The sequence below is a fragment of the Protopterus annectens genome, chromosome 9.part0, assembly GCF_019279795.1.
Source record: "Protopterus annectens isolate FY-2018-M chromosome 9.part0, PAN1.0, whole genome shotgun sequence".
Classification (NCBI taxonomy): domain Eukaryota; kingdom Metazoa; phylum Chordata; order Ceratodontiformes; family Protopteridae; genus Protopterus; species Protopterus annectens.
This window is the reverse complement of record NC_056743.1, coordinates 1,805,720,988-1,805,748,546: the sequence shown is the minus strand read 5'-3', so window position 1 is coordinate 1,805,748,546 and position 27,559 is coordinate 1,805,720,988. Positions and strand designations below refer to the sequence as shown.

Genomic DNA, 27,559 nt, shown 5'->3' with positions numbered 1-27,559 from the left:
AATAATATGCCTCACTGCAAGTGGAGTGTCTCCTATTTTTGGAAGGGAGGACCATAGGAAAGCTTGTAACTTTAAATAGAAAGTTTGGAGATTTACTTGGTAAAATGCTTTTAAAAGTTCCTCTCACTTTTTAGAGGCTGAGTGAGGGGAACAGTTTTGGTAATATCTCCATACGAATGTCAGTGAAGCTACAAGATTGTGTAAAGTGGTTTGGGACTTCATCAGAAGTGTTTCCAAATAGTTAATGAAGGATATGATGTCATTTTCATTCCTCAATTGATTCTCTGATCCATGAGTCTGGTAAAAGCAGCAGTCTGATCCTATGTCATATTAAGCTATTAAGCTGTCAAGCTTGTAACTTTACCCATAATGCCCCAGTCTCCTGGTATACCTCTGATCTCTTTTGTTGCCACATTATATATGTGTGTGTGTGGTTTTCTGCTCTCAAGCTATGGAGGTTGAGAGATGGCTTTATATCCTTTTTTGTGAGTTTTTTTTACTTGGCTTTCTTCAGTCTTCCTTTACCTTTAGATAGAACTTGCTTGTCTTTCTATTCATTATCTGCCTACCCTTCTGTCTGCTTTTTTTCTCAGGCCTTTCTACCCAGGTCAGGGTGTACACTCTCTCTTATACCATCATTGGTATCCTTTTCTTTTTACCTAATTTAGGTTATTTTTTAATACAATTGTTAATATTTTTTCTTTCCTCTTTTTCACCTTTTTTTTTTTTTTTTTTTAGAAATAGGTTAGTTTTTCGTTACTGCTGACAAGCCTATGAGATTTTAAAAAATGCATCTCCTGTGAGCATAAGATACTAATTTGGATTCCCACAAACAGTGCCTGTATTTGAGCGCAGCCCACTTAGATGTGGACTAATTTGGGGTTCAATTCCTGTGCTTTGTGACAGAAGAAATAAACCTATTCTGAAAGGTTTGCTTCTTTCTAGTAAAACAAAGGGGAAGCCTAACTCGGACCATTACAAAAGGAGTCCAGGAAACGGACCCCTGATCTTTCTCCCTGCTCAGCTCTAACTGTTGTGCCACCTGCTAAAGTTACCAAGACATAGAATCTGACACCTTCCTTGGATCCTACCATGTCGAGATCCAAATCTCCTTGGCTGCTCAGATCCTTTCTCTGCTTTTCACCCCATATCTAATAGCTCCTTGGCTCCGTTAGCCCTTCTTACAAAAATCTTCCAGACCACCATCTACTACTTCATCCCTTAGGCCTTCTAGAATCCTGCCTGAGGCAGAGATGGATAGGATGATGAAGTTTCTAAGGGCTCAGATTCAGATGGAGGTCATTCCGGCTCAGGCTCCCATCAGATCCAGGAGGCTGTACTCCTCTTATCATTGCATCTCCTCTTCCGATCCGACCAGTGATTTTGGATCCAAGATTCATAGATAAGTACTTGGCTAACTGCCCTTGCAAGCCATTTTAAGCCTAGCCAATTACCCCTTGAGACTCAAACCTTGCACCTTGTGTTTGTAAGGCAAACACCTTAACCATTAGGCAACCCTCCCACCCATCTTAAATGATGTCCTTGTCTGATCAAAAACTGCTTGTTGATCAACTCAGACCATTCCTCTTAGTCAACTGGCTCCGATGTCTTTGGATCAGGAAGACTGTCTGAGCCAAAGCATCTGTGCTGCCTCTGGGGGTTGGGGTAGACTCCAAAGCTGTTGGAGCCATCCTTGCCTCTCAGTATCTTGGCATTGGATAGCTTGTCCCAGACTCTCTCGTCGAGGCAGGAATCCACAAGGTTACAGAAATTGGCGTAGGTGGATTCGGCATCTGTGTGACTGGTTGCCATTTCTTTAGGACCTTCTGCATTTGAGATTTTGGAGAGGGCCATTTCTTTGCCCAGAGACTGAACAGTTTTGCCCTGTTCGGATCCTACTCTCCCTTCACTGACTTTAAGCACTGATCCTATCATGCCTATTCCAGGACAGCCACTCCTATTACAGGACTCCCCACCTTCTTCTGATACTTCACCAGACCATCCCACTGGTGAGGTCGGTAGGAAGACAAGTTGCAAAAGGAGGCACCTAGATTCCCCTTAGGAATCTGTTGCAGAAGATGCTAATCCTGATGAAGAAGAGTGGTTCCACCAGATCTCCACCTTATGTCTCCTTTGGAGAGATCCTAGAACTTCTTGAGCAGAGAGGTGGATGGTCCACTGAAATCCCATCTCAAGAGGAGTCAGTGTTTCTGGAAGCTTTTGGGGCTGGCGTGGCTACATCTTGGATGCTGCTTCTGGCTGATCTGATCTCACACTGAGCACAGAAGGAACCTGATGCAAGAGAAAGTATATCTAAGAGGCCTGGCAAGTTGCTAGCTCCTAGAGATGGGTCCCACTGAGGCAAGAAAGTTCCTGTAGATGCTGAGGTGGTGGAGGCAACCACTAAGAGCTTGCAATCCTCCCAATAGTGTCAAGGGCCTTGGAAACATTTGGCAAGCACATTTGTGCCTCAGTGACCTTTGTCCTTCAATCACTGAACTATTTCACACATTTTCACTGGACATCAAAGGGATTTTCAATTTCTCTTGGGGTCCATGTCTGTGGAGATCCAGAAGAAAGCTGTTTCACCACTGGAGATGGACTGTAGGGTGGCCAGTTTGTTCATGAGGTTAATTTCTCACACAGCTGAATGTTCTGTTAGGCTGTGGGTTGAGGCATAGAAGTCAGGAGGCATGCTTGGACGCACCTGTGTGATTGCACGGTGACCTTCACATCTTCATTCGTCAGTGCTACCTTTTGTTCAGCCCCAAAGTTAAAAACATGTGGGAGAACTTTTTTATGAAATACCTTTTTTTTGTTAAATTCTGCGATTTATACTGAAGGAAGCTCTTATCTGGATCCCGGCTGACAACACTTTCCTAAACAGTGCTGATTTCTGTACCCCTTCTTCATACATCGCTTACCCGTCTAAGGAGTCCCTTTAAATCATTGTATGCTCTCCTTTGAGAATTTGTTTTAATTTAACTAGTTATTTGACATATTTGCCGTAGTTTAGTTTGTAAGGTGTGCACACTTGCCGAGATGATATCTATAGCGTTCCCTCCCTCCTGCTGTAATGTCTGGTGGTATGCTCCTTTCCCTTTAAAACTGCTTTCTTGGCGTGCTTTTACTGACAGTTCTGCACATAATGTTCATTTTAATGTACTGTTTTTATCAAGCAGGACACTGGATTTAGATGTGCCCTCCACAATGTCTAACACTACATTTCTCTAATGTGCAGGCTCTGTGCTGGATTTATTTTGATTAGTCCTAACACTGAGCAGAAAGCTAAACTTTAGTCTGCTTCCCATATCTAAAATAATTGGTGGTCTTACCTGAACATTTTCTCTGGAATCAGTGAGCACCTGCTAGTCTCATCTTTGCTCTTTCGGATTTCCTCTCATGAGCTCCCCACTTAACAGAATCAAGCACAAAGTCCTCTGTTTCCTTTATTGCACTTCTTTTTCACCCTCTCAACACTGTACTACTGTCTAGGGACAATTCATCCTAACCCTTGTCTCAACTATAAGCTATCCACTATTTCCTCTGTCAAACTACTTTGCACTCACATAATTCTCACTCCAAAGTTCTAACCCTTTACTATTAATATTCACATTATCCTCAAGACATCTGACTTTTACTCATGGATAGACCAATATTCTCCAGACATTGTTACTCTGTCTGAAACATGGCTAAAACCATATAACAATGACAAAGAATTTCTTCCTTCTGGTTACAATATTATACACAATGACAGAACATATAAAAAGGTTTGCCATTGTATACTCTGATTTCCTGACCCTAACCCCTTCTTCCATACCTTATCCCTCTTTTCACCCAGCTGAACTCCTCATTGCTGATTACAAACCTAATAAACACTAAACTTTTAACAATAGTCGCCATCTATATTCCCCCTGGAAATAACATTCCCTTACTAGAACAGATTCTTCATTGGATGTGTGATAATATACCCAATAAGACCATAATACTTGGTGATGTCAACATTAATTGGCTTGCCATCTGCTCTAACTCTCCTACTTCTAGTGTAAACCTATATGGTTACACTCAACTTATCTCTACTCAACTTTTCATCATAAGCCTACTAATACTAGCTCCATCATTGATTGGATTCTAGTCTCTAATCTTCACTTCTGTCACTACCCTGAATCCCTCCCAGACTCTCTAAGTGATCATAGTCCAGTATGTATCCAGAGATTTTCCTCCCATCCGTCTCGACTGCATAAATTCAAAGAATATCGTAAGCTAATTTTGACCTTCAGACTTTTTACAAGCTATTTATTGGTCATTTCTCTCTTCTCCCTTTGGATTAAGCTGTATTTTAATTTAACTCTGTCTTCCTTGATACACCAGAACTGTCAAATCTCAATGTTCTCCTTGGCTTTCTAACTTTACACAACGTATGGGAACTCTGGACCAAAATAAAATCTCCCTCTGCCTCACTCGCCAAACTTCACCCGGAAACCCTAAGAAGGTCTGGAACACTATTAACCATATTCTCTATCCAGGCTATCCTTCAACTCCCAACCCATACCCCCTACCCCAGTAACACACCAAAAGAAACTGCTTCTGTCTTTAACTCGTACTTCATTGATACCATCAGTAAATTTGTGCACAATTCCAACCCACGTAATCTTTCACCTCCTACCACGTCTCGGCTCCCCCTTCTCATTAAAAACAATTCCTATTAACTATATTAAAAACCTTCTTAAACTAAAATCATGTTCACCTTCTGCTGATAAACTGCCACCTCACTTCCTTAAGATTGTAGCTAATTCTATAGCATATCCAGTCTCCATCTTTCTGAATCGCTCCATTAGAGAGTCAACTGTCCCCACTATTAGGAAAAAATCTCACATAATACCCATCCCACAAGGGAGGGAACTCTAATTATCGACCTATAGCCATTCTCTCTCCTCTTTCCAAATTCTTGAACATTGTGTTCACAAACAAATCTTAACCTGTCTTAATCATGAAAACCGGATTACCCCTACCCAGCATGGTTTTCACCCTTGCCACAGTACAACTACTGCTCTCATCTGTTTTATCAACACTGTCTTGCTAGAGATAACAAACTTGTGTCCTGCCTCTTCTTAGACCTTTCTAAAGCCTTCAACAGTCTCCCACTCTGTCCTCCTCTCCAAGTTAGCTCAACTCAACTTATCCACTTCTTCTATCTCTTGGTTCAATAGCTACCTTACAGACCAGATGCAATCTGTCAAACGGCTCTCTACTTTTTCTCCCTTTTTCCCCGTTAATATGGGTGTCCCACAAGGTTCAACTCTAATCTTGTCCACAGTCCTCCCTCATTCATTATGCTTATGAATCCACTATCATCTCTTGCTGATAACCCTACAGACCTACTATTACACAAAAATCCTTCAATCTTACTGAATCCTCGCTATCTAACAACCAACTCATTCTTAACCCTAAAAAAGACAACTTCTTCTCCTATTCCTCCCCAAATCCATTTACCATCTCCTCACTAAATAACACTTTCCTTACTCCTGAAACCCATACTAAGCTCCTTGGTGTGACCATAGAGAATCAGCTAAAATTTGATCTACATGTACATCACTGTAGTAAAAAAAAAAAAAACACCAAAAGCTTGGTTTATTGTATTGAAATAAAAGGTTCCTCACCCGACTCTAGAATCTCATTCACCCATGCCTACTGCCTTCCTAATCTTGTTTATGGCTCACAAATCCTAACTAATCTACAGTCTTTTCTTTCCAAATTAGAATCTACCTACAACCAAGTAGCCAGATTTGCTGCTAACTTCTTTTAAATCTCATCATTGCCTAGCTCAAAGGACACTTAGCTGGCTAGAGTTTCCTAATCAACGTATTTTCTCAACTTCTAGTTATTCATTCTATCCTGACTAAACCGTCCACTCCCCTAGTATATCTGCACTTGTCTCCCTTGATACCCCCCCTCGATCTCTCAGAAGCTCTGATCAACACCTTCTACAAATTCAGCTTTTCTCTTGCCTCCCAATGGAACAGACTTCCATTGCCCCTTTGAAATATCTCCATTGTTCACGAATTTAAGAAAACACTAAAACTACATCTAAATAGTACCTGGTCTTGTCTCTGTAATCATCCAACTTGAACCTCTCCCCTACTCTAGCTCTACTTTCTTCCTACTGCCTTCCTTTTGTTTCTCTGTTATCTTTATCTGACTCATTATTTTTACTTAGTTATAATTTAGTTTTACTAATATTGTTGAATTCCTTGTAAATATTTGTCATGTACTGTATCACATTTTTATTTTTACTGTTTTATGTGGAGATTTTCTCCCTGGGCCTCCACTGAAAAAGGGCTATGCCCAGTTGGAACATCCCGGTTAACAAATGTCAAATAAATAAAACCTCTCCAGAACTGAGCAAGAAGGAAAGATCCTGTCTGCTGTTGGGATCCGTTTTTCTACTCCTCAGAGATCTTCTCCAGGAGTCAGCAAGGAAATAAAAAGATGTGGTTTCACAAGTCCTAATGACCTTTCCAAAAATCGAGGAGATTTTTCCCGAGGTGGGGGGGGGGCTCTAATGGAAGAGACTGCCCTCGCAGCAGAGGTGGCCCACAGAACCAAGGCTTCAGAGATACTGTCTGACAGACGTTATCAGTGATCCTGAAGGTTCACATGATTGCTGCACTCTGGAGCCAGTGGAAAGGCATTTATCTCTGCACCCAGAAACCTATGCATCCATCATAAGACACTTGGGTGCAAAAAAATTATATCCAGAGGTTTTGTACCATTTTGCCAAATTCGCCTAACAAAAACGAAAAACATCACTGATGTTCGAACCAATCAGAGGGAGACTGCAGCCTTGGAAATAGAAAAGCTGCTAGGAAGAGTCATCCAAAAAAGTCCCCCATACCAACAAGGATCCAGAACTTACTCAGGATTCCTTTTAATGACAGAGACAGGGGACTTGAGAATAATTTTGGATCTCAGCAGACTCTACCAGTGTGTAAAATGTTTGAAGTTTTGGATGGTCACTGTTCAGTTTGTTTTACCTCTTCCATGAAAGGCCAGCTGGATTTGTTTGATCAAAAACAGGCTTTTGAGAATGTTCCTGCTCTTCTGGCTGGGAGTTATTCATTGCCTGTTCAGAGCACTGCCCTTTGGTCTCACCACAGCCCCAGGGTGTTCAATTGTATAGTGATGGTAGCTGCCCACCTGAGATTGCTGGGACTCTGGGTGCTTCCTGACTACCCCATCCAGACATCTGTTGATTTCAGGCAAGGGATTACTTGCTCCAGTTATGTCATCAGTTGTGCGTCACAGTCACCGGGGGTTCGTAGGTGTTCATCTAGACATGACCAACCAGATAGCTTCACTTCATCTGACAAGGGTTCACACTCTCTTGGGTCTCAGGTCATGCAGGTGATCTCCCATTCTTATTTGACAGCAAGACTAGTCCTCCAAGTGTTAGGGTTAATGGCAGCAGTGATAACTCTAGTTCTGTTAGCCAAGTATCATATGTGTGTCCTTCAGTGGAATCTTTAGATTCAGTGGTCTGTTCAGCATCCTCTAAGCACTCGTCAAGATTTCTAGTCAATATTTCCAACGTTTGCAAGGAGTATCTTTGGTGGCCTCATTCAGAAGTTGTTTGTCATGGTCATCCCTTCTCCCTCAGCCAGTAGCTACAGTCACCGGATGCTTACCAAATTGGGTGGGGGTGCATTTCTTAGGAAGGATAGTTCAGGGTGTGTGGTCCCCGGAAGAGGCCAGTCTGCAAATCACTATCCATGAAATGAGAGCTGTCCTAGCATTGCAGGGTTTTCAAGATTTTCTGCCCCTCAGGGATGACCGCAGTACAAACTGACATGTCAGAGATTTGGTATATCAGTAAACAGGGGGAACCATATCTTACCCATTCTGTAGAGTGGCAGTGAGAGCATACCAATGGGTGATCTCTTCTGGATATTTTCTTTTGGCAGCGCACATAAGGTGGAAACCAGCTTGCTTGCAGGCAAACCTAACCAGGTCCATTTTGATGCCCCACAAGTGGTCTCTGTCAGTGGCAGAAAAGATTTTTCTTCCACGAGGCCAGCCTTGCTGCGATGTTCTTGATTCTCCCTCAAGTGTAGCAAGTTCCTTGCACTTGTCCCTCCACAGGGGGTGTCACCAAGAGATGCTCTAGTCCATGATTGGCCCTCCAGTCTCCTGTATGCTTACACCTCCCATTACAACTAATTCCCCAAATTTCTACAGAAAGCATCCTGGTTGAGGAGCACAGTCATTGTCCTTGTACCCTTTTGGCATAGGTTTGGTTTCCCTTCCTCTGGCCTCATCTTTATCCTCCTTTGATACTAGATTCACATCCAGGCCTTCTGTCTCACTTAACAGGGATGCAACATGCAGAGATCAGTGGCCTCAAGTTGTAACTCTATGGATTTCCAGTTCCAATGATTGCTAGATAGTCCAGGCTTTCTTCCCTGGTTCAACAGATTAGTTTCTCTTCTCTGAAGCTTTCCATGAGAAACGTTTATACAAGAGTAATTGGAAAAGATTTTCAGTCTGGGCCCTTTAGAGGGATTTGTATCCTTACTTCACCCTTGTCTCAGCACTGCTCAACTTTTTGGCCTACGTTTTTAACCATGGGGCAAGCTACTCTAAAGTTCATCTAGCAGCTATTTCAAATTTTCAGTCATTCTTCACTGGTTTCCTTGAAATTCTGCAAGGCCTTCCTTAAGGGTACCTTTTACTCAGGCCCCAAGTTAAAGATCCTATTTCTGCTTGGGATTTTCCTGTTTTCTTACCCAATCTTCCTTTGAGCCTTCCGCTAAGATTGACTTCAAGTTTTTGTCCTACAAAACAATTTTTGTGGTTGCTGTAATCTTCATTACATGAGTATCTAAACTCAAGCCCTTTCTGCAAGACCACCTTACTTTTATCTTCCATAAAGATAGGATCTCATTATGCACAAACACATCCTTTCTAGCTAAGATAGCTTCCGAATCAGACTTAAATTAGGTCATCAGTTTACCTGTGTTCTTCCCTAAATTCTCAAAGTTGTGTATGCTGCATCTTCTTGACATATATTGGCAGCTGAGGTTTTATTTACACAGGATTTCAGAACATCTGCTCAATTGGCTTTATCTTTACCCACTAGCAAATTGGGTAAAACAGTTTCTAAAATGACTGTAGCCAAATGGTTAACATTGTATATCCTTTATCTATAAAGAAGGAAGTTTAGCATTTCCTAAGCCACCCAAAACGCATTCTACAAGATTTGTAGCCACCTCATCAGCCTTCTGGTAAAGAGCTTCCATAGGTGATATTTGTACAGCTGACACTTGGTCCAGTGGTCTTACCTTTTATTTTTCATTACGAGTTGGACACACTATCTAAAAATAGGGCAGCATTTGGTTCCACTGTACTCCAGAATATTCTTCAGTGTGATCCACCCAAGGTTCATCAGGCTAGGGACTCGGTCCTGTCAGCTGAGGAATAAATGAAAATGACAAAATATGTCCTCCTATTCACTTGCTGCAGTAATCTTAACCTGAGGGATCTCCAGAAAGCGACCTGACTTCGGCCAGTATACAAAAGTCTTGTACTACTCAAGGGTATGAGGTATGTCGCGCACAGGCTGCAGTCAAACATAGGCCATAAAAGCAAATTTTGCATGTACTGTTCTCAGAACTTTTCTGCTTCCAATCAGAATGCCATTCCGACCACTGGTCTGATTGTTTCAGTGATTGCGACGCTTCAGTCTTTTTCGGATAAGTGCCCCATTGAAGAAAATTTTCTCTCTACTGTTTTGGTTATGTCATCCAAGAAGGGCAAGTGCCAGTGTGGAAGACAAAATTCCACAGTCATTTACAGTTTCTCTCTTGTTTTGTTTAGGGTCTAGCCACCACCATAAGTTCTGTAGCATTTGCCAGTCCTTCGTACCAAACACTCTTAGAAGCAGGCTCTCTTCTCTTGCTATCTATTTAGAGAACCAGTGGTTTTAAGTTGTTAGCTGAGCATATGTAAGGTACCTCTGGGTCCAGTGCCAAGCCCAGGAAAGCTCGGCCTACGGCTTCCACTGCACCTCCCTCATCAGACATATCTCCTGAGGTGTTAGTCAACCAGAGGCACATCTGACTTCATGCATGGATTCACAGGCAGATCCACTTCTGAGGATGCCTTGCCTTTGGCCACGAGAACGTCTTTGGAGGTGAAACTGACGTCTGATCAGGGTGTCACAGTGGAAGGTAGGCTTGATATTATGGAGGACCCTAAGGGGGTACCATGAACTCTAGTGAGAGAAGAAATTGAGTCGGACTCTTTTGAATGCAGGCCTTCGTCTGGTCCTCCAATGCTGCATAAAATTGTTTCTCCTGCCAAGAAAAGAAACAAAGAATTTGTCCCCTGCTAAAGAGGCCCCTACAGATTGTCAGGCCTTTTCCCAAAGCTTGTTTCAGGCCTTCATGGCACTCGAGCCACCTTCCACTCGGCCTGCTACTCTTCCTTCTCAGAAAAGGATTAGGAGCAATGACTCCTGATTTTTTTCTTCTTCTGAAGAGGAATCCTTGAATTATTCAACACAAATTTGCTGTCCTCAGGAATACATTTCCCTTGAAGAGAAGTCAGTTGATGCCAATTCCCCTATGGAAGAGACTCCATTTGGCAAAACTCTTCTGAAAATGGGAGAGCACTAAATGGGACACCTCTGAAATTTTCTGATGTCCAAAAAAGATACTATCAACTTCCACAATCTGATTTCTGTAGCCCCTCTGCAGTTCCACCAGTGCATCCTGCATTTCTGGATGCCTTTCATAATGCTTCCCAAAACCCAGACTCCCAGGCCCGGCTCTCAAGAAGCCAGACTGCTACTGCAAGGTCCCTGAGGATTGTAAATTCATGTTTGGATGTCCTGCTGCAGACCAAGCAATCATTTCTGTAGCTACAGATAAAACATCTAGGATACTTCCTTCTGCCACCCTTCTCCCATCAGACTTAAGAGAATAGAACCCTTGAGAGACTGGGGGGGAGGGGGGGTGCCTAATACTTCCACCACCTTGGCTTTCAAGGACATCAATCGGGCACATGTGAGCAAGTACTCCTTAGAGCTTTGTCTCTGGCATCAAGTGCCATTTCAGGTCTTACATATTCTGAAGGAAAAGTTTTGGCTCTATCTATCTTGGGAGCTTCCTCCCAAGTGGCAAGACGCTCCTTTAAATGCAGCTGTGATACTGTGGAGGCCTGTGCCAGGGCAGTTGCTACTGGTTCAGTTTTCAGAAGATTTTCCTGGCTTATAGGATGGCACAGTGGTGCAGCAGTTGCATTGTCGCCTCACAGCAAGAGGTTGTCTGGTTTGATTCTTGGCTGGGGTGCCTTCTTTGTGGAGTCTGCATGTCCTCCCTGCATTCATGTAGGTTTCCTTCGGGTGCTTTGGTTTCCTCCCACGTTAAAGACCTGCATCTAAAGCATTTCTCCCTGGGACTCAGCTGAAAATTGGCTTTGTTCCAAGTCGGGCTTTCCCAGTAAACAAATGTTAAATAAGTAAGTAAATAAATTTTAGGTTGCAGACCCTCCTGGATGGCTTCAAATCTAAATTAATGGATGCATGGAAAACTGGGATTCACCATCAACTTGAAAGCAGTCCTCACCCCTTCACAGGGCCACATTTTCTTGGGTTGTCAAATCCAGACAGCCATAATGAGCGTCACTTCCACCTCAGAGGGTGCAGGATTTTTGGTCCTCGTTTCACTCTCCTCTCCCCTTGACTCACATCACGGCCAGGGAGTTCCTCAGGGTGCTGGGATTCCTGGCTAAAACCATTCCCATGGTGCCAATGACTCCACATGAGGAAATTCCACTGGTTCCTCAGATCTTTGTGGACCCGGCATTTTCACCCACTAGAATACAAAGTTCCCCTCATTCCTTGTCTAAAGGGGAACTGCTCTGGTGGATCCAACAGAAGGACTAAAGGACTACCTCTCCATCCTCTCACACCACACAGATGCATCAGACGTGGGCTGTGGGGCAGCCTTGGGCACATTTACAGTTCAGGGAATTTGGTCTCCTTCCCAGAAAACAGAACACATCAACATCAGGGAAATGTGAGCATTGCTCCTTGCTCTACAAGCATTTCACCCAGGCCTTCTCAAACTGTTCACAGAAAACATGGTAGTCCTTTGGTATGTGAACAAGCGGGGGGACCAGATCTTGTCTCCTTTGCAGGTCAGCTCTTCTAGTATTTAAATTTCTTTCCCAATACCACATGACTGTTCAGGCAGTGCTCATTCTGTCCAACCAGATTCTCCTGGCAGACCCCCTGAGCAGATCCTTGACTCAATCCCACAAATGGATGCTTCACAGGGATGTGTTCCTGGTCATAGTCCAGTCCACCAGTGGGGTATTCTTCAAATAGATTTGTTTGGAAGTGGTCTGTTGAGGAGGGAGGCAGTGTCTCAAGTCCTCTGGTTTGGAAAGTAAATGCACTCTCCTAGTCTTGGAAGGGGTGTTTCTGTGTGCATTCCCTCCCCTTCCTCTAATCATAAAGGTCCTGGTCAAGATTCGACAGGACCAAACCAAAATCTTGCTGGTGACTCCCGTTTGGCCAAGACAGCACTGGTTCCCCCTTCTGCATTTAGCCAAGGGCTATTGCCACAAGTTACCCCATAGAATGGACCATCTCACACAAAAGAAAGGATCTCTGATTCATCCACACCTGTCAATGCTACACCTGTTCTCTGAGATATCCAAGCAGACTATTTCTTCTTCGATATCTAAGACTTATTTCTATTTGTAACATGCTCCATGGAAAGAGCCTGTCTTCACATGTGAAGGCCCATTCTACCAGAGCTGCAGCCTCCTCTAAGGCATCATTCAAGGACCTAGATAACACCGTCCTTGAAGCAGCCACCTGGTCTTCTGTTCATACTTTTACCAAACATTACAAACTGGATGGCATCTCTAGATCCAGAGCCGGATTTGCCAAAGCCATTTTACATGGCTTCATTGAGAGCTCCTCTGCTCCTTCCTCCTCCCTTCCTTCTTGAGCTTTGGCACTCTACCTCACATTATGTACACTGCAGCAAGTGAATAGAAAGTCATAGAATATTGTGTAAAGTCTTACCATAACCGTAGATCTCCTCTTCACTGATGCAGTATTGTCACTCTCCCACCCCTCGTCTGTTTTGCTTGGATGTACTGACCATTCAAACCCTTAGTCTGGCATTCAGTTCTGAGGATGGTACGTGCATACATCGCTTTTATGGCCTACATCCAACTGCAGCCTATGTGCGATGTACTGCTTACCCTTTAGTACAAGACTTTTGTGTACTGGCCGACGTCGGGATGTTCATCGTGTTTCACTGTTGCAGTCATGACTGTAGGGTTCTCCCCTGCCGGCAGGCAGCCCTCGGTCGGCCAGAATCGCAAAGTCTGGGTCCGGCGTCGGCTGTTCAACCATGCTCCCTGACGTCCGAGCACCAGGAGTACAAAGCTGACAGCCGACGCCATCTTCTCCAGTCTTTCTTGCCGTGCGGTGATAGCAGTTCACAAGTGCCGGTCGGCTGACTCCTGATGATTTTTTCTGATAAACTTCAGTCCGAAGATTTTCTTCTCCACTCAAAGCTAAGTACCCCGTTGGGGAAACTTTTTTTCTTGCTCCACTCCGATGTCAGAAAAAGTTAATAATTATTTCATGTGGGAAGCAAATACCTTATAAGGATTTTCATTCTTACTGCATTCCTTGCTTAGGCCCTGACCACGACGTAGCTAGTTGACGGTTTTGTGCTAGATTCAATCAACGTACAATTAAGCGAAGGTACGATTTTGCTTTTCATTACTTCGGTAGGCGCTTTAACTACAAAATGTCGTCTGATGCGGTTCCGGCTACCGGTGTTCACAAACATTGCAAGGATAAAGACAGGCCTCCGAGGTCCAAATCTGATGATAGCGCACAAGCAGAGCCCGCTTCAGGTTTGGCCGTCGTCAGTGAGGCGCTTTTGCAGCCCCTGTCGTCGGCCATTTCAGAACCGATGGCCGAAACGGACTCTCATGAGGAGCCAACCAGGCCTTTAAATATTTCTATTGCAGGACCTTCTGACAATGCTCCTTCGGATGGGTCCGGAGCCGCTGTGCAGGTACCGGCTTCCGAAGGGGTTTTCAGGCCTACTCAGCTTCTAATAAAGGCAAAGCCAAAGGCAAAGACTCCTTCTAAATCAAAGACTGTAACACAGGCCTCTTCTGAACCGGCTCCCAAGTCACAGAAACAGTTACTCAAGATGGCGGAGGATTTACTTACTATGATTAGGGGTTCACAGCCCCCTCCAGATAAAAGGCCAAGGCAGGATGTTTATTATGATTCCTCTGATCAGGCTTCTGTTTCCTCAGTTTCTTCTTCAGTTTCTTCTTCTTACCAGGAATATTCTTTCCCTCCTTATGAGGATTCTGATGCTGAGGAATCCATTCCTTCAGCTTCTCCCCCTGAGGATTTCTCTTTTGGGGAAACTTTGCATGAAATGAGGGAACATTTCCACTGGAAGGACAGGAGTATTCGGAATCTAAGAAAAGACTGAGGGATTTTCTTCTTCTACCCCAACATAGACCCCTGGCTATTCCTCCTGTTTTGGATATTGTGGATGATGCCTTTTCGGGGGCTAATTTAACCCCTGACTCTTTTCCTCCCGCTCCTGTTAAGCCTGATAGATATTATAGGGTTCCTGATTCCTACCAGTTTTTATACAAGAACCCTTTTGCTGACCCTGAAACCATTTCTCAGGGTCCTAAGGGAGTTAAGGCCGCTTCTGCCAAAAATCCCATTCCTACTGAAAAGGATTCTCGATCTTTAGATAGATGGGGCAAAAAAGTGTAGACTTCTGCTACTTTGTCCATTAGGGCTTTAAACTGCCAGTTTCATATGCTGAAATACCAGCAATTTCTCTTGTCTGTTTTAAAACAAAAGCTTACTTCCATTTCTGCCTGTGCAGATGATAAGGAATTACATGACTTGTTGCATGCCACTGAACAAGTTGGGAAGCATGGTTTACACTGTGGATTTGATGCCTTGGAAGCTTCTTGTAGGGCTGCTGCCTCCGGCACAGTCATTAGAAGGCATGCATGGCTAAAGGAACAAAATTTGCCTGAACAAATTAAGGCTAAATTATTGGATGCTCCTGTTCAGCATAATGTTTTGTTTGGATCAAAAGCTGAAGAGGTAATTAAGAATTAAGGATAAGGCGAAATCCATGCAGACAGTTAAAGATTTCTTACAAGTACAGCCACCTAGATTTAGTAGGAATTGGCCTTCAAAAAATTGGTCCTTTTCCACTTCAGACAGGCCTCAGAGGGGTAGATATAGACGCTCCAGAGGAAGGCCTCAAACGCAAGCTTCTTATAGACCAAGACAGTGGACGGCTTCCACCCGTAGGGGAGGAGAGGATAGGTCACAAACTCAAAGGAAACAAACTCAATGACTCCCTCTGTTGGGCTACAGGAACGTCTTGCCTGGAAGCCCCTCTTGGAGGAAAACTCTCTCTCTCTTTTATCAAAATTGGACTCTAATAACCCAAGACAAGTGGGTTTTGGATGTGGTTTTAAGAGGTTACAAATTCCATTTTCATTCCTTGCCAAGGCCAAGCGGATGGCCAGACCTTCCAAAACATCAATGGACGGAGGCCTTAAACCAGGTGGAAGCTCTTTTGGCTATGAATGCCATAGAACGTTCCACTTTCAGAGATGGAAAAGGTTTTTACTCAAGGCTCTTTCTAGTCCCCAGGAAGCAAAACTCATGGAGACCCATTCTGGATCTGTCGGTCTTTAACACATTTCTAGAGATTCCAAAATTCAAGATGCTTACTCTACAGCAGCTACTTCCAATGCTGTCCAGAGATGCATGGATGGTAACTTTGGATTTAAAGGAGGCATATTTACACATTCTCATCAGGCAGGATCGCAGAAAATACCTCTGGTTCAAGGCCGGATCGAGGCACTTTCAATTCTCTGCGCTGCCCTTTGGATTGTCTACTGCGCCCAGGGTCGTCACCAAATGCCTGGCTCCAGTAGTAGCTTACTGCAGACTCAAGGGAATTCAAATTTACCCTTATCTGGACGATTGTCTAATTCAGGCAGACAGCAAGGATGTCTTACTCCAGCATCTAGAATTTGTACAGAATCTCCTCAAGTTCCTGGGATTCTCTGTAAACATAAAAAAGTCAAATTTGACACCATCACAACAGACAAGTTTTCTGGGTGCTCTTCTAAACACCACAACCCAGATGGCATTTCTGACATCCGAAAAACAATTACAGCTGGCTTCAACTTTCAAAACCTTGGCAACTTTAACTCCACTATCTGCAAGGAAATTCCTGCAGGCTTTGGGTTACATGGCCTCTTGCATCCTTCTCGTTCCATATGCAAGACTACACATGAGGAAAATACAGTGGTACCTAAAAAGTGTATGGTCTCAGCATTGCCACAGTTTAGACATACTGATCTCCATCCTTCCTTGCCTACAAAAGGAATTTCTTTGGTGGTCCAAGGCATGTGCTCTAAACAAAGGGAAACCCTTCCGTCTGCCTCCTGCCACTCAGATTCTAACCACGGACGCCTCGGATTATGCTTGGGGAGCCCATTTTCAGGGCAGCTGTCTGCAGGGCCTTTGGACAAAGGATCAGAAGCACCTGCATATCAATTTAAAGGAAATGTTAGCTGTTCAGAAAGCTCTGTTGGCCTTCAGGAATCAGGACAACTACTAATACGGACAGACAACACCACAGTTATGTGGTACATAAACAAGCAAGGGGGATCTTATTCCTACCCCCTTTGCAGACTAGCCATGGATCTATGGAACACAGTTCTAGCTTGCAATCTGGATCTTCAGGCTCAGTTTCTACCAGAGAAACAAAACTTCCTGGCAGATGGTGTGAGCAGAAACCTTTTGGATCCACACGAGTGGATGCTGGACACCAAAATATTCAGGATGATAACAGCAGTCTGGGGATGTCCTCACATAGACCTCTTTGCATCCCATCTCAATCAACTACAGAATTTTTGCTCCAGGACTTTCAGCCTGGCGGCCTGGTTAATCCAGGGCCTTTGATTTCTTCTTTCCTACCCAAGCAGGTTATGGATGTCATCTTAGAAGCCAGACGTCCTAGCACTAGAAAATCTTATGCAGGAAAATGGAAAAGATTTTGTTCCTGGATGCAGACTCAGGATTCTGATCCTCTTCTTCCTAACATTACTTTAATTTTGCTTTACTTGACAGATCTCTTACATAAGGGTCTCTCTTTCTCTTCCATTAAGATACATGCCTCTGCTATTTCTGCTCATTATAATACAGACCCTCCCATCTTTTCCCACCAGCTCATGAGACAGTTTCTCAGAGGTGCTAAGAACTTAAGACCTCCTAGATCTCCTCCCATTCCTGCTTGGGATCTCAACTATGTTTTGGAAAAACTAACCTTGCCTCCTTTTGAGCCTGCTGCCTCTTCTGACATCAAGTTTTTATCTTGAAAGACAGCTATCCTGTTAGCCCTAACCTCTGCCAGGAGAGTTTCAGAGTTACAAGCTCTTATGGCTGTGGAACCTTAAATTATTTTTCATCAAGACATGGGTATCTTTGAGGACTAATCCTACCTTCATGCCTAAGGTGGTTTCCAAAGTGGCTTTAAATCAAACTATCCACTTGCCAACCTTTTTCCCCACTCCTCAAAATAAAGGGGAAAGGATCTTACATTCCTTGGATGTACACAGACAACTACGTTTTTACCTGGACAGAGCCAAGGACATCAGAAAATCGGAACAATTGTTTGTTTCTTATTCTTCAAGTTCCCAAGGTAAAGCCATTTCAAAACAGACCATTTCTAAATGGATTGCTCATGGAATCAGATTTTGTTATTCACACCATGGAAAGCAAATCCCAGGGAGTATACCAGAGCTGCTGCCACTTCTGCGGCCTTCCTCAGGGGAGTTCCTACCAAAGACATTTTGGAAGCTGCAACTTGGAGTTCAGTGCATACTTTTTCTAAGCACTACAATCTACCTCTCTACTCTAAGTCTAGGGCAGGCTTTGCCTCTGCAGTCTTGCAGGGCCTTTTAGCCGCTCCTTCTTCTTTATGACCACCTCCCTTTCTTTCAGCTTTGGGATTCTACCCTACAGACTGCAACAGTGAAACACGATGAACATAGTACAGTTGTGTACACCTACCATAAACGTAGATGTTAGAGTGTCTTCACTGTTGCAGTCTGGGTATCCCTCCCTCCTGTCCCCTCTTATTTTTACTTTTGTGTAGTTACTTTTTTCACCATTCTTCTGAGGTGTATTTGCAAAGGCTATGGGACCTTTTTCATTTTGGGACTCCTGACATCTGGGGCAAGGAAAAACTGGAGAAGATGGCGTCGGCTGTCAGCTTTGTACTCCTGGCGCTCTGACATCAGGGAGCATGGTTGAACAGCCGACGCCGGACCCAGACTTTGGATTGGGATTCTGGCCGAGGGCTGCCTGCCGGCAGGGGAGAACCCTACAGTCATGACTGCAACAGTGAAGACACTCTAACATCTGCATTTATGGTAGGTGTACACAACTGTACTTTGCCTTCTGGTAGATCTGCCAGGTTAAGAATTCTGCAGCAGTGAAGAGAAGGACATGTATAGTTATGGTAAGATTTTACACAACCATTCTTTATGTAACCACCATAATGATGCATCTGTGTTGTCCATTTTCATTCTTCAACTCCCCACCCTCCAACCCCCTTCCCCTTGTCCTCGTGAGGCCTAAGTGATGTCCTTTGGGAACTTGCATGTCCCCTGTATTTAGCTCCAGCCTTTCTGTGTGTGTTGTCTTGTGTCCTGTTACAGTAGTGTTATGTACATGTTACTGTTGTGGCAGCAAACATGATCTGCGGTATACCAGGAGAGTGAGGTGTTATAGATAAAGGGAGGAGCTTGAGAGTTGGGTCCATGAGTCTGGTAAAAGTGGCCAAGTCTGGTCAGAGGCTCATCAGTTGAGGAAGAATGAAAATGGACAACACAAATGCATTGTTATGGGGGGTACATAACTTTTGTTTTCTTAAAGGGACATTTGCTGTAAGTATTTTTGATGTTTAAAAAAAAAGGATTAAGACTTTGAATTAACTTCAGTCTTATTGTATTAACATGCTGAATAAACAAGACACTAGCTTCAAGCCGGATTTTGCTAAAACTACTGTACCTATCCTTGCAAGATATGTATATAGTAGATCATGTGATTATTTTGTATATAGTGGATTTAATGTTCATGTTTTTTATATGTTGACACTGACCCGATATATTTTCAATGAATTGCAAGCTAAATGTATTTTATAAGGTATACCTTCATTTCGTCGTAAGGAAGGATGCACCAAGGTGAAAAAAGTACAACCTCCAGATCTGGCAAATGTTGACTGCCACTGTTGAGTCCAAATGAGCGAATGCACATTGACATTCGCTCATTTGAATTCGGACATCAGGTGCAGATCGCACTATAGCGGGGATTGGGAAATGAACCCTTTCCCTTACTGTAGTGCGATCTCTGAGTTTGTATATTAAAGTAGTGAGGGGTGCCTCCCCCACACATGGGGGCTGCACGGGGCTTTCCTCCTGCATATAACGATGGTTGGAGACATTCAGAAATGTCTCCTGACATTTACTGTCATGCTGCAGTTCGAAAATAGTCTAATCTAGTTTTCCAGATTGCCAATTTTGACTTATTTTGCGACATGTGTTTCGGCATTTAAAGTAACACAATAGTGCGATCGTGCAAATGCTTTTCTAACAAATAAAGGTATACCTTTTACAGTCAGAGTTGACTGTTTTTTGTGTATGTGAACCTAATCTTGTTCCATTTATTTAGCGGACGATAATGCTACAATTTGTGTTACAAACCTGTCTGAGGACACCAGGGAGACTGATCTGCAGGAACTATTCCGGCCTTTTGGTGCAATTTCTAGAATCTACTTGGCCAAAGATAATAATACCGGGCAGTCCAAGGTAAGCTTATTACTATTATTGCAAAAGTAGATAACGTATCTTGCGTACGTGTGTGTGTGTCTTGTATTTTTTTTGGATGCTCAATCACGTTTTATTTCCTTTCAAAGTATTCTACAAATGTGGTGCACTGTAAAGCTCACACTGACATGTATTAAAGCCCAAGATTCATATGTTAGTCATTCTGCAGCCAGTCTTTCATTCCTACAAAATGGTGGGGATATTGAATATAGTATACATTAACACCATGTACTACTTTTGGCTAGGTTATTTAATAGTATAGTTTCAGTTAGTTAAACTCACCATCTCCCCCACATTTTTACATCCTCAAAGACTATTTACAAAAGAGCCAGTAAATTGTTTTTTCCCCCAATAGTCTGCCAAAGTCTGACTGGACCTGAAAGTGCCTGTTTTCAGTGGAGGCTTGGGGATAAAAGCTGCATAAGAAAAATAACATGGTTATTAAGCATAAAACTAACATACCGAACATATAAATGTTATAGTTCTAACAGAGAGAAAAAAGAAAGTCATAATACAGAACTGGCAGGCATAAAAGCATACAATAAAATATAACATTGCACCGCAAGGTCATATGGGTGGAAATAAAAATCACTATACTTAAACTTAGTGATGATGTAACACAATTTGTGTGTTAGTAGGGAAAAATAGTATGCAGGAATAGAGCAGGCATTTTAAGAGATGGTACAAAGGGAAAAAAAAGTGGGAGGAAGGATAGCAGAAAAGGTAGAAAGAGGAATGAAAATGAATGGATAAGGAAATAGTGTGGAAGAGAATGAGGGGAAGGGGGAAACAAAAACACTTGGTTCAGCCTGGATCAGAGCAAGATGAGATCCAAGATTTGGATAAGAATCTTTTTTTAATGTTTTTAAAGGACGTCCAGTTTAAGTTGGTTCTGATGGTAAATGTACAGTGTAGGAGTATGGACGTTGAGCAGATGATTTGTTAGGTTTATGTACTTTCAGTAGGTGTGTGTTGTCTGATCAGAGAGACCTTTTGGGGAAGCGCATACTGAGTAGGGAAATGAGGGCTGGACAGACTGCACATTTGTTAAGTGTTATGAGCAGTTATAAGTTGAAGGTAGTAGAGGTGGTGGGAGGTTCAAGCCACTGTAGGAAGCTTAATGCAATATAACGATGAGTGAAGGAGGCTGCACTGGAGGCAAACTTGGTGATTTTTTTGTTGTAGCAGCTTTCAAGCTTTGTTTTTAGTGTGGACTGTAAGTTTGGTAGGATTTGGGAGGTCTATATCATATGGGCGAATTACACAAATTGCGAATGCGCATAATATCGAACGTACCGGACCTCAAAGTGCTTTTTCTGAGTTCCCCGATACAGTGAAGAATGGGGTATTTGCCCTTTCCTCACTGTAGTATGATCACGGAGTTGGAATATGTATTTAGTGGGGGGGCACAGCCCCACACAGTAGGAAGTTCAAGGCCTGGTTCGATATTATGAGCGTTCGCAATTTGTGCAATTCGCTCATATGATATAGACCCAGATTTCGGTTGCATAGATTATAGTGGATAAGAGATGTTTTGGCCAGAGTAGTTGGAAGTTCGCGTACCAGGTTTCTGGTGGTTCGTTGATGCAACTTTGGATGTGAAAGTCAAATTTAAGATTGTCCTCTATTATTCTTAAGTGTAATTGTGGAAACTACTACTATTTCCATATTTGTGGAATGGATCTTGAACGTGATTTTGTCTAGGGTTTACAATTTTGGAGTAAACAGGAATTTTTTTTTTTTGCACAATACCTTTTGTGCAGAATACCCACAAATGCCTACTTTCCTTTGCTGTTTAGAGCTTCAGAGCTTTGCCCTCTAAGCTTTTTTGTTTTTAGCCAACTCAGGCCACCACTTAAGCTTAATTTCGCTGAGTGGGATGATTTCTGTAGTTGACAACGGTAGTGATGGATCACTTTGTAAGGTGGCCTTTTGTAGTGGGTGGGTGTTACCATCCCACTCTTCACTAATGTCTAGATGGCCTCTTCACCAGTGCAGCTACATGTGACTGTCCTTTTAAGCAGGACGGATATACATTTCACGTTCTTGAATGTTTCCTGACCTCCAGGTTATGCTTGCTGAACAGATGAGGGTTGAAATTTACTGTGGTCAGGTGATTGCCACCTGCTGATTCATGCTGTGTAATCAAGCACAACCCCCCCCCCACCTTACAATGTAATGCTGAAGAGAAATGTCTCAAGTAATGCTAAGCTGGAGATATGAAGTGGAGAATACAAATCATTACCCATTTCAAAAGGTGGCTCTGCTGATAGGTCAGATAGTGGATACATATCTGTTCTTTGTATGCAGTTTCTTGTTCCACCACTGAAGGGCCTTCCTTTTTGTAAGTTGTAATTCTAAAACTTTTTTCATATTTTTCTATCACGAAAATGAATGATCTGATATTTTCAGTTTTTCATTTCTTCCTCACATATAGGTATGGATCTGATCGGATCTGACTTTGCCGTTACTAAGCCACCTGTACTGAGCCAAAAAATATAGCAAACCTACTGGTCGATGAATTCAGCTCCAGCTTTAGTCCCCCCCCCATCCTTCCCTCAGGAAATGCCATCAAATATAACTCCCCCTGCTATCACTAGGGAACACACTATAAGGCCAAGAACACTGCATCAGTGGGCCCAGACAATCTCCCAGAATGCTTTCTAAATGGCATGAAACATGACCTATCGGGGCCTCTGGACTTATAGCCTTCAAATGGGCTTTGTGTCTCATGAATGGAGAACAGCAACAGTCATGTCTTTGCACAAAGGTGGGCCATCTACACACTCATTAAGTCTGACTAGTGTAATATGTAAAGCCATGGAAAGAATTATCATGGAAATGATCAGTAGTGGTATAGTAAACCTCCAGACACTGAACCCAACCTAGTTTAGTTTCGTCAAGGGCAGATCATGCCTACTCAACCTGGTGGACTTTGAGAAGGTCACCAAAGCAATGGATGAGGGCAAAATCATTGCCTACCTTGACCTGGCCAAGGCATTTGACAAAATATCCCACTCAAGCATTGTTGACAAATTCAAGAGGTTAGGTACAAACTCTTATGTTACCTGGTGAATAACCAACTGGCTCACAGACAGGACCCAGGAAGTCCATGTCTACAAAGAGGCCAGTCACAAGTGGAATCCCTCAGGGATCAGTTCTTGGACCACTTCTTTTTGGCATTTACTTCTCTGAAGTCAAGGCCAATGTCAGTGGTCTCTGGCTGACTAAATTTGCAGATGACTGCAAATTAGGAGCTGACATTGAATCCCGCACGGACATAAATGTTCTCCAGGAGGGGCTGACACAAAGAAACAATTGGGGACAGAGCCATGGACTAAAACTAAATGCCAAGAAATGCATAATAATATCCTTCAGGAAGTCATCCAACTCTGGTAACTATCTTGTTGACAAAACACCCCTTAGATTTGACTCAGTCAGGGACTTGGAGACGCACAGACATAGCCTTGGACCATCATGTGTCTACATTAGTGATGAATTTTTTCTGTTGCACAACTTATAAACAAAGGTATGACGTGGAAGTCATTGTTCCACTGTATTCAGCATTCATCAGACCTACCATTGAGTACAGTGCCCCCTTTGGTGTATACCTAATCAGGCATATCCAACATTTGTAATGTCCACAGAGGTTCCTCACAGAAAGAATATAGGGCTTAAGTAAAATGTATGCAGACCGCCTCAAGGCTGTATCCCTGTATTCTGTCTCCTACAGGCTTTTGAGAGGAGTCTATGCCTGACATACAGTGCATTATCAGACCCCACTCTGATGGACCTCCTGCATATCCACAAAATAAACAGCACCAGAATTACCTGTTCTAAAGACTTAACCTTGCCTGTGGTACAAATAGGACCTGCTGGAGAGACGGGTATGAATCCCAGAAATTACCCCATCTCTGGAACAGGCTCCCTATCTACATGAAGCAGAGTTCCACCCTAACCCAATTCAAGTGCAGGCTGGAAAGTTGGATGGGGAACAGGAAATTCATTTGTAGTAAAAGAAGAAATACAGCAACTCGCACAGTATAAGTTGTATTAAGCACCAAATACCAACAGGTGATAAGCAGACAACCAGTGTAATGAAGGTAAGCGCTTTCACATTAAATAAAATGCTTCATCAGACCAACTAAATACTAAAAAAAACTTCAATATAAACCCATAAAACCACTCCCATCAGTAAAGTAATAATCATCGTCATAGTAATGTAAAGAAATTAATTAAAATCAATTACATGTGTATGTAACTCACAAACATCCCACTCTGCTGAGTCTCTCAACCAGCTTGTCACACCCTGACATCATTAGGAGACCACGTGTATATATAGATAAGGGTATACAAAGCACAAAATAATAAATTGCATACCTATAAAAAATTTTCATCTAACCCTCATATTTACATAAAAACAAAATTAAAGGCAATAAACTAATGAATTAAAGATTGTGCCTTTAGAGCTGGTTTAAGGGAAAACATTTAATTTAACCCAGGAGAGCCATAAGACTGTAACTCTAGGATCCAGCTTTGTTCTCTAGCGTCTGTTTTATTTCTCAAGTCTCCGCCTCTAATACCTAACTGAACTACCTGTAAAACAAAAAACTTAATGGTATTTTGTTGTCCCAAGGTGGAGACATGTACCTAGAACATTGCTGGTCTTCTGTCTGTGAGATGTTCTAAAATCCTGTCATTCAAACAATGGTTCATTTTGCCAATTTGTGAAAGGTATGACCGCATTCACAGAAGACGTAATATATCACATTTGCAGTCTTAGTCTGCGTAAAAGGAGAATTCAATCGCATGTTGTAGAGTGGGATGTCCAAAGGCATATTTAGAATAAATCTGCAAGCTTTACTTCATGTAGGGAAAATTACCACAATGTTCAGAAGTTCGGGAATGTGTTACATTTAAAGCATTCCTGTAACAAACTTGCCTCTTAAGATATGGATTATTTCTGAAACAAAACTCAGGTTTATTAACTATCAAATTAATCTGTTCAGGACAACTCTGGAAAATGCCTCATTTTATCCTCATGTCACAAACTAGATGAATATCATTAGAGTATGTAAAAACACACCTAACTCCTTCTAAGAAACACATTGTTTACTATAAACGTTTTAATTTTTTTTTGCTGTGGAGAGATGCCTGTAAGTTATTGCAGGAGTTTGAGTTTATGCAGGGTACCCTGAATTTTTGAGGTTAAGTAGTAATTTTTCTTGTGTATCTATAGACTTCTTAGACACAACAATCACCAGAGATATATTAGATAGATTTAAGATGGGTGTATATAAGAAATCATGTAAGAAGAATTGCTGTTTACGCAAAAGCAGCATGCACCCCAGGCACATTCCTAGGAATGTGCTTGGTGGGCAGGTGTTTCGAATTATGCATCTTCATACAGAAGAAGACTCTAATCGGGCTGTGAAGGAAATGAAGGATGAATTCTTGAAACGAGGTTACACAGCTAGAGAGATTGACTCCTGCATATCTAATGTGAGGTCTGAAAGAGCTAGTAAAGCTAGACCCCTTTTCTCAGGCGAATTAGATCCTGTGACTATAACATCTAGAGAACATGCAGAAGATGATCATTTAGGTGTGTTTTTACATACTCCAATGATATTAATCTGGTTTGTGACATGACTTGGAGAAACTGGGGTATTCTCCAGAATTGTCCTGAATTGATTAATTTGATTATTCCTGAAACAAAACTAAGGTTTATTACCTACCTTTTAAGAGGCAACTTTGTTACAGGAATGATGTAAATATAACTCATTCCCTGTCTTCTGTACATTGTGGTACATTTCCCTGCTTGAACTGTAAGGCTTGCAGATTTATTTATTCTAAATATGCCGTTAGACATCCTACTCTACAAAATGAGATTGAATTCTCCTTTTACGCACACTGCAAGACTGCAAATGTGATATTACGCCTTCTGTGAATATTGTCATGCCTTTTACATTGGCAAATCGAACCGTTTGAAGGACAGGATTTTAGAACATCTCAGACACATCAAACATAACAAGACAGCAATGCTCTAGCAACACGTCTCCGCCTTGGGACAACAACATACCTTTAAGTTTTTTGTTTTAGAGGTAGTTCAGTTAGGTATTAGAGGCGGAGATTTGAGAAATAAAACTGAAGCTAGAGAACTAGAGAGCTGGATCTTAGAGTTAGTCTTGTAGATCTTCCCGGGTTAAACTAAATGCTTTTCCATAAACCACCTTTAAAGGCACAATCTTTAATTCATTAGTTTATTCTTTTTAATTTTGTTTTGTTTTTATGTATATATGAGGGTTAGATTAAATGTTTTTATAGGCGTGTGCTTTGTACACCCCTTGTCTATATATACATATGGTCTCATGATGATGTCTTCAATGTGTGACAAGCTGGTTGAGCGATTCAGACGTGGGATGTTTGTGAGTTGCATACACATGTAATTGGTTTCAATTTCTTTATATTATTGTGAAGATGATTATTACTTTATTGATGGAAGGGTTTTATAGCTTTATATTGAAGTTTTTTGTAGTATTGTTAGCTGGTCTGATGAAGCATTGTTGTTTTTAATGTGAAAGTGCTTACCTTCATTAAACTGTTGTCTGCTTATTATTACTTATTGGTATTTGGTGCTTTATACAACTTCTGCTGTGCGAATCGTTGTATTTCTTCTTTTTATTACAAGTGTATTCTAGTTTGTGGATTCCAGCGATATTACCTGACACTTTGCTTTGGATTTGTTTGAACAGGAAATTCATCCCTGGTTTGACACCTATGTCTCTAAAGGACACAGGCAACCTGTAAATCATCTCCCAGCCCCTAGCTTTTAAATGTTTCCTCTCCTAAACCCCTGCTTATCCTTGTCAAGTGCCTCAGAACTTGTCAGAGATTTGGTATGCATGGCTAGGCTTAAAAAGGCCCTTGTGGTCGTTAGCCTAGTAAACACCTATGAACCTAATCATGGCATCCAGAAAGCTTTTGGACACCCCCCCCCTACCCATAACGCACCTCACCCTGTTACCTCAAATTTCGTTTGCCGCTTTACGAAGACATTGTCTAAACCTTCTGCTCTTAGACAGTCGGGTGATATTTTCAGATTTCCTTACAAATCCTTCTGCTGCTTTCTTCAACCATTGGTACTGTTAGTTTTTTCCTCCCTGTCTTTTAATTTAAATTCTTTTTTTCCCCACAGTAACCATTTTTTTGTTAGGTTACCTTACTTTCCCTCCTGTATACCCCTGGCAGTAACCTCACTTCTGTAAGTTCCTTTCTCTTTCCTTTATTGTAATTTAATTTCTCCCCTGTTTCTGTGAAGATTCACTCCTGTGTGTGCATGTGTATGATCTCTGCCATCCTTTATCTTTCCAAATGGCTGAGAAGCAGGATAAGCCAGCGGGCATGTACAAAGTCCATTCACAAATTTCTGTACAGTGACTCGCACATTTTGTGCATCTACTGTTTGGACCCCCACCATCTGCAAGAAGACTGTATTATTTGCCACTCTTTTAACCACCAGGCCCTGGTTGAAAGGAAAACTAAACTTAGCTTTGCAGGCAAAGCCAAT

At 42.3% G+C, this 27,559-nt stretch overlaps 1 protein-coding gene across 1 annotated transcript in view; it reads left to right on the top strand.

The window, feature by feature from the left end:
- Positions 1–27,559, top strand: part of EIF3G (eukaryotic translation initiation factor 3 subunit G) — a 195,129-nt gene that overhangs the window by 157,295 nt on the left and 10,275 nt on the right. The window contains exon 4 of the mRNA XM_044084675.1: positions 19,838–19,974. Coding sequence (XP_043940610.1) covers positions 19,838–19,974 — 137 coding nt within the window. The remainder of the gene's footprint in view (positions 1–19,837; positions 19,975–27,559) is intronic.